At 29.3% G+C, this 7,437-nt stretch overlaps 1 protein-coding gene across 1 annotated transcript; it reads left to right on the top strand.

Moving 5' to 3' along the window:
- Nucleotides 1-4,424: 4,424 nt before the first annotated feature.
- Nucleotides 4,425-6,165, top strand: LOC133671159 (UPF0481 protein At3g47200-like). The gene has a single exon (XM_062091816.1). The coding sequence runs from the start codon at nt 4,656-4,658 to the stop codon at nt 5,967-5,969; it is 1,314 nt and encodes a 437-aa protein (XP_061947800.1). The 5' UTR covers nt 4,425-4,655; the 3' UTR covers nt 5,970-6,165.
- Nucleotides 6,166-7,437: the final 1,272 nt, after the last annotated feature.

Consider the following 7,437-nt stretch of genomic DNA (forward strand, 5'->3'; position numbering starts at 1 on the left):
TTTTTAATTCTTTTAGTAATAAAAATAATTAAAATAAAATGATCAAAAATTGGGTTATGACAATAAATTTGTACAATTAAAGTTGATTTCGTACTATTTAATTTAAATTATTTCTAATTCTCTTAAATTAGATTTTTTTTTATAGAATTTCTAATAATATATATATATCTTTAGGTTATGTCATTACAATTGTACTATTATTCCTAATGTAAACAATAATATCATATATAATGATGAAAGTAATGTGCTGTTAACTATTAATTTAGACATGTCGTATATAGAAATAAAATAAATTATATGTTATGGACTTGAGTGGAATTATAATAATATTGAAGTTAATATAATTTTGAGGTGTCAACTTAGAAAACATCAGTATTATCATGTACTAATTGTATATGATGATAATTTTAAGACAATGATGAATTTTTTTTTTATGAAACTTTTAATTGAACATTAGTATTGTATTAATAAGGTTGGCTTGTTACTATAAGAGGTTGAGAGGTTGCCTATGTGCTTTGTAATATTGAAGAAGAAAAAAAAAAGATACATCTATGTGTGTTAGTGGCTTGTTATAAATTTTAGAAGATGTTAACTCTTAATAATATCTTGTCCACATACAAGGTCACTCAGTTAGGAGGTGATCATAATATTAATGAACTTGGCTCATTTAGTGAATGATACAAACACAAACATAGATAGATAAAAAAATAAATTAGGTTAAACTATTTTGAGATTGCAACTGGTAAAATGTTGGATTGTTTGAGTATTTTAAATTTTTTATGTATGTTTATTTATTTGCATCCATCTCATAGAAACACTTTATATATAATAGTTCATAAATATGGTGGATGATAATAATTGAGGTTTGTGTTTTAAGTGGTATTATTGAGGTTACCTATTAGTATAAATCATATGAGATGTTACATTTAGGTTATTATGGTTATTAGTATGTATTTTTAAATGGGATGAGATTTTAGATAAAATCCCGTGCAAGAGAAATTTTATTAAAATTAGATAATAATTTACCTTAAATCTCAAAAGAAACCTTCAAATTTATAGAATGTAAGGGGAGATTTGGCTATTGTAATTTCATTGTCTATAGTGATTTAGCTTCTTGAACTTTTTAGTCATTTCATTAGCTATTACAGTTTCAAAATACTATATATAAAAATTTGTGATGATTTTATGCTTTAAAAATATTTTTAAAAATTAATTTTTTTTATTTACTTTAAATTAATTTTTTATATATGTTTTCAGATTATTTTTATAAATTAATGTCAAAATGTTTTTTTAAAAAATAATAATAAAAAAATTTAAATGAAAACTTCAACATACTCTAACGTGTTATTCGTCAAAAAAAAATAAAATTGCATCTGTAGAAATTTAACTTTATGTGCAAATAGCACAAAATAGCCAAATTATTTATTGATCTTTTGCAATGAGCGTTTGGAAATGTAGTTCTATCTTTCATGTGCCCGAAACTCACGGTTATGGAAAGTGAGGAAATCATATTTCACTTTCTAAAAAGCTACGAAATTGAACATATTGTTTTTTTTTTTAAATTCTGTTTATTTTGCTTAATATTTGTTTTTTCCAAAATAACTTGCTAAATGCATTAATAAAACTGCATTTCATGAAAAATACTTTCTTAAATTTTCTTTTTTGTATGAAAAGTATTAATATAAGAAATTGAAGATTAATCTTAAAAATTAAAAACTATTTTGATTTTCCAATATTTGCAATATATTCAGCTCTCTACCGACAACAAATATAGATAATTCACCATTCAGTACTTTCATAACTTTTTTTCCATGTTTTATCATCAAATCTATTGGTTAATTACATATTAAAATTGATATTAGTTACATGAATTTAAAACAAAATGAATTTTCTTTTATGAAATATGAGAGATTTATAAATCAGTTGTTATAATAGGCACAGGTATAAAAAAAACGAAAATAATATTTAAATTTTATTTAAAACAAAATCTTTCGTTGACTAAAATCCGTTAAACATTGCTTATGAGAAATTAATTCTAACTTGGATAATAATAATAATAAGTTAAAATAATCTTAAGTTAAAAATATGCTTGATGAAAATGATTTGAATCAATTTTTTGAAGAAGAGAAGCAGTATAAGAAGAATCTATAAATTAAGAGTAAAAAAAAAAAAAAAAAAACTTAAATCAATTTACGAAATTGATACAAAACAGAATCTAATACACATGCCTCTTTATTATTGTGATTTTCAATTACCGGTCCTTGCATATATATTTGGCGCAACCATTTGGCATGGTAAGAGCGAGAGCAACAGCAAGAGAGATAGAGAGAGAGAGAGAGAGAGAGAGAGAGAGAGAGAGAGAGAGAGAGAGAGAGAGAGAGAGAGAGAGAGAGAGAGAGAGAGAGAGAGAGAGAGAGAGAGAGAGAGAGGCTGCAATATATAGGAAAAGAGGCTCGCTACTTGGGAGCATATATATAGAGATACAGTCATCTGATCTCCCTCAGGTCAGCACTAACTTGTTTTGTTCTCTGAAATGTCTAGTTTTTTTGAGATTTTACGTTTTGGAATTGTTTTAAGCTCTGCAGACATTACGTGGTTCAGTATATGTATAAGCATTCCAAGCTGACTTCATCTTTCTTTCTTTCTTTGAGATAGTGCCAACATCATTTTCAATTCAATAACGAAACACAAATATCAAGTTAGCTTTTAGTTAATCCATTTTTTTTAAAAAAAACTTAATTTATAAGAGAGATAAAATATAATAGATATTAGGAGTGAGCATCGTTCAATAAATCCTAAATTATCCAAACCAATAGGGTATAAAATTTAGATAATTTAGTTTACCAGAATTACTCGACTTGTTTAGAGGAAGAGAGGTAGAAAAAAGAAGAAAAAAAAGAGTTATTGGTGAAAGATATAGAGTCGTCAAAAAGGACATGAAAGTTGAGTTATATGTAGAATATAAAGATTATTGATAGATTGTAAATGAGAAAAATAAAATAATTAAAAATGTATCCTTTAAAATGTAAAGACATCTCTGGTTTGAATTCTATCTTCTGTATTTTTAACTCCCATGCAAGTGATGACGAGTTTTCCTTAATGATTTGGTTCTTGGGAGTAGTTGTTCACCAATTGATGGCGTCCAAAAGTTTGTGCGCAATATAAAAAAAAATTAAAATTTTGATGTAAATTTAAATAAAAAAGATGTAACTTGAAATTTTAAAATTTTAAATTTCTGTGATTGGTGCTACTAAATTCAGGAACATAAAATGTCATGAATAAAAAAGTGCCTTAATTTTGTGAAATAACACAGAAATTACTATATTAGTACATATATCTCAAAAAAAATTCAAAATTGAACTATATATACCCCCCTTCCATTCATTCTTGGTTTATTTCACCGAACCTGCAGACCGGAAATAGTTAAACTCAGCACTGCATGTGCTTCAAGAATGAATATCGAATTTGAAGGAGCAAGAGCATCAAATGGGGAAGATTATGAAGTCAAATTATGATCGCTTGGTTCTCGGGGAAAGAGCAGCTTCTCACTCCAATTTTTGAAAAATAAAACCTATTTGATTATACATAGAAAAAAAAAACAGAGAGAGAGAGAGAGAGGTAAATTATAACAACCCTGACTGCCTTCAGGTATCACAAATGCCCTTAATCAATGTTTAGAAGAAAAAAATAGATCAATTAAGAAATTTTAAAAATTAGAAAAAAATATTAAAAAGAAAACTGAAAACAAAATTGACTGAAATTAATATTATTCATTTACTAAAAAAAGCATGTCCCATTTTTGTAATTTTACAATACCTCAAAGAGGGTTATATATATATATATAATTAAAGTGTTTTAGAACCGGGAGAGAAATCCTTGTGATCCAATTTGCTAAAAGAAACTTCTGTTTTTTTTCCGACACCAGTTTATCAACAACAGGCCCACCAACATTATACTTTATGAAAAGCCAACTACATAAGTTTTTTCTTTCATTTCAAACCATTATTTATTAATTTCCTCTCTCTTATTATTACACCTAATATTGGTCCCACCAACATGGATCATCCATTTCCTTTTCAATTATATCAATTTAAGATTGATCGTATCCCATTATCCAAATTCTACACACTAATATTGTTACTCAACTATGCAACCAAACAGCAACCAGATATGATAAAAAACAATTAAATAAATTTATAGTTTCCTTCTAAAAAACAATAATATTGTTCCTCAACTATATAGTCGGGATTTAAAATTTTGAAAATTAATTACTATGCATGCAAACAAATTATATTAAATTTTTATATAAATTCACGTGTTAAGTGATAATTAACTAAATCGATTGAGTACATTTTCAAAAGGAGTTATTATTACAGTTCATATGAAATTTTCTTATAGCACTGCTCTAAAAATTTACATGGACAAACGTAGTCATGTAATTGTATGGGAAAAGGTGCTTTAATTTTGTGAAATAACATAGAAATTTCTATGTTAGTTTGGTAAAATATATCTCAAAAACTGCCTTATTCTAAGGGGAAAAAACTAAAAATTAAACTATATATATATATATATATATATGCCTTCCATTCATTCTTGGTTTGTTTCACCGAATTTGCAGACTGGAAAAGGGTAAAATTATTGCAAGTGCTTCAAACATGGGAAGCGATATGGAAGAGGATAAGCCAAGTGCTTCAGAAAATAAGATGACTGGAGAACTTTTTGCACATCTGGATACTAAGCTGAAACGGTTGCCCTCTCAACCGGACTGTTCTGAGTACTGTTGTATCTACAGGGTGTCCAAACGGGTTCAAAACGTAAATTGGCAAGCCTACTTTCCACTACTGATTTCAATAGGTCCTCTTCACCGCAAAGATCAAAACCTTCTGGCCATGGAAACCGAGAAATTGAGATATTACAGAACGTTTATTGAACGGGTTGGGATGGATAAGGAGAAAATAAGAGATATTATGAGCAGCATTCAGAATCAAGAAAAGCGTCTCCGAGACTGTTATTCAGAGAAATTCAAACCAACGAGGAAAAGTGATTTCATAGAGATGGTCCTGCTGGATGCTGTCTTCATCATTGAGTTTATGAAGGAATATTCGAATAATGATGAAGGTCCTCACAGGTTTGAGCCTAGGACGATATTGGACTTACGAGAAGACTTGATACTACTTGAAAACCAACTACCTTTCTTCATTATTCAGCAAATATATGACAAGTACAATCGTCCTCGCCAAGATCAAACAGCCACTTCTTTTTTCGATCTTGTTACCTCTCATTCTAAAAATTACACGTTCTTAAAAAAGGTAGAAACCAACGAGAGTGTAAAGAAAAGCAGACATTTCACTGATTTACTAAGAAATTTTATGTTGAATGGATACAAGCAGCCGAATGGAGCCAGGAAGCTGAATGGAGCCAGTAAGCCTATCATGATGAGGTATAGTGCTGTCAAGCTTCGCGCGGCAGGAGTCAAGTTTGAGGTCACCGAAGACAATTGTTTGCTTAACATAACATTTGAGAAAGGAGTGTTGACAATACCACACTTGGAAGTTGATTACCAATTCGAACGTGCTGTACGAAATATCATGGCCTTGGAGCAGTACTTGTACCAGAATGAAGCTTACGTATGCAGTTACATTAAGTTTATGGACCATCTTATCGACAGTCCAGAAGACGTGGGTTTGCTAGTCGGAAAGAAAATCATTACCCACAGGCTAGGTAACGATGCCGCAGTTTCAGTTATGATTAACAAGCTTTGCGAAAATATTAGTGACCCTTATACTTATTATGATGATATATGTGAAAAGATGAATGACCACTATGATAGCCTCTTTAACCGTATGAAGGCAACCTTGGAACTTGTATATTTCGCCCATGTTTGGAGAGGTACGGGAACTGTTGCAGCTGCTATCCTCCTGATGCTCACTTTGATACAGACTATAACTTCCGTAAAATCATTATTCTAGGATTTTATCTTGCTTAGTTTTATTATTCCTTCGTAATGATGGATTGGATTATTATTGTTAAATTGCAGTTAAACTTTGGGTTTGTGTAGTTCTGAACTAATAATATTGTATCAATTTCTTGCTGTGTTGTCCTAAAACTGAGTTTGTACTTGTGCCCTATGTGAATTCCTTTCCCTTCAATATTTTCTTCTTTTAAGATCATCTTCTGATTAAATGAAGCTGGAAAATTAAAGCATGATCTCCATTTCAATATCCCCAGTTTAACTAACAATGAATTAGACAAAAACATGAAAATCAAAGATATGAACAACGACAGATAAGAGGCAGGAAGTGATAACGATCTATAGTTTTGCACAGAAGTAGAGGTAATAACGACGAATGCTGTTACAATTGCTGTTCAGCCGTGCCTTTATTTCGATATGGAAGTGATATAATTTGTGTCTTTCTTGCAGATCGCATTTAGAAAATATTGTTATTTAAAGAAGCTCAGTGAGCTAAATAGTTCTAACAATGTTTCATGTTTTCGAATTTTGGGGTTAAGAAATACTGGTGGGACAGTTGTTGCCTTACCTCATCAGCATGAACACTCCACTCATGCTTAACTTGGCCATTTTCTTAGAGAATTCTTCATGCATTTTGCCGGATGGGAGTTTTTTTTTCCTGTTTCTTTCTTGCTTGGCACAACTATTACAAAATGTTGCATGCCATTATAGAATTTCTTGCTTTAATTAATTTTAACATTAGACTGAGTTAATTTGGGAATGCTATGCACCAGAATTTAGTAACAAGTTGCAGAGGATTTGTTGTTTTGATAAATTGGGGCATTCATACAAGATTGCCACAAATGTTTTGCATTCTATTAGAACAGTTACATAAATGCAATTGAAGTTTCTATAGATTCATGTAATTGTGAAAGATGTAATGTTTTTTAATTATCGGATTGTACAAAAACCAACTAAAACGTAACTTTCCTCTCCAAGATTATACAAAAACACCCCTTCCTGATCATAGAAGTGTAGAATATCTCTATTTTCTAATATACCATAAATTAATTTATTAGAAACACAGTTTCAAACCCAATTTCAAACAGTTATTTCATATATTAAATTTATTTGTCGACCTTCAAATGGTTCTTGATCTTTTATTTAATTACTCGCTTATCTTGATTTTTACGCACACAAATATATTACCATTATCTAGGAAAATAGTTATATAGTACCATTATCTTGATTTATAATATTGTATCAATTACTTAAATAGTCCATAATACAAATAGTTAAATATTACCATTATCTAGGAAACACATATTGAATCAGTTATGTCTTATATTTGTGGAAGTAGTTGCGAGTACAGTGGAAAATGAAAAATTAAGAGTTTTTATCTAGCAATTAAATAAAACTTGAGATTTTAAAAATCAGTATTGGTTTGAATGATTCAGGTAAGAGGTTAATTATACTTAAAAAAATAA

The sequence above is a fragment of the Populus nigra genome, chromosome 13, assembly GCF_951802175.1.
Source record: "Populus nigra chromosome 13, ddPopNigr1.1, whole genome shotgun sequence".
Lineage (NCBI taxonomy): Eukaryota > Viridiplantae > Streptophyta > Magnoliopsida > Malpighiales > Salicaceae > Populus > Populus nigra.

What these genes read in the sequence shown, in the direction of transcription:
- LOC133671159 (XM_062091816.1), top strand. Translation starts at nt 4,656, where the DNA reads ATGGGAAGCGATATGGAAGAGGATAAGCCAAGTGCTTCAGAAAATAAG.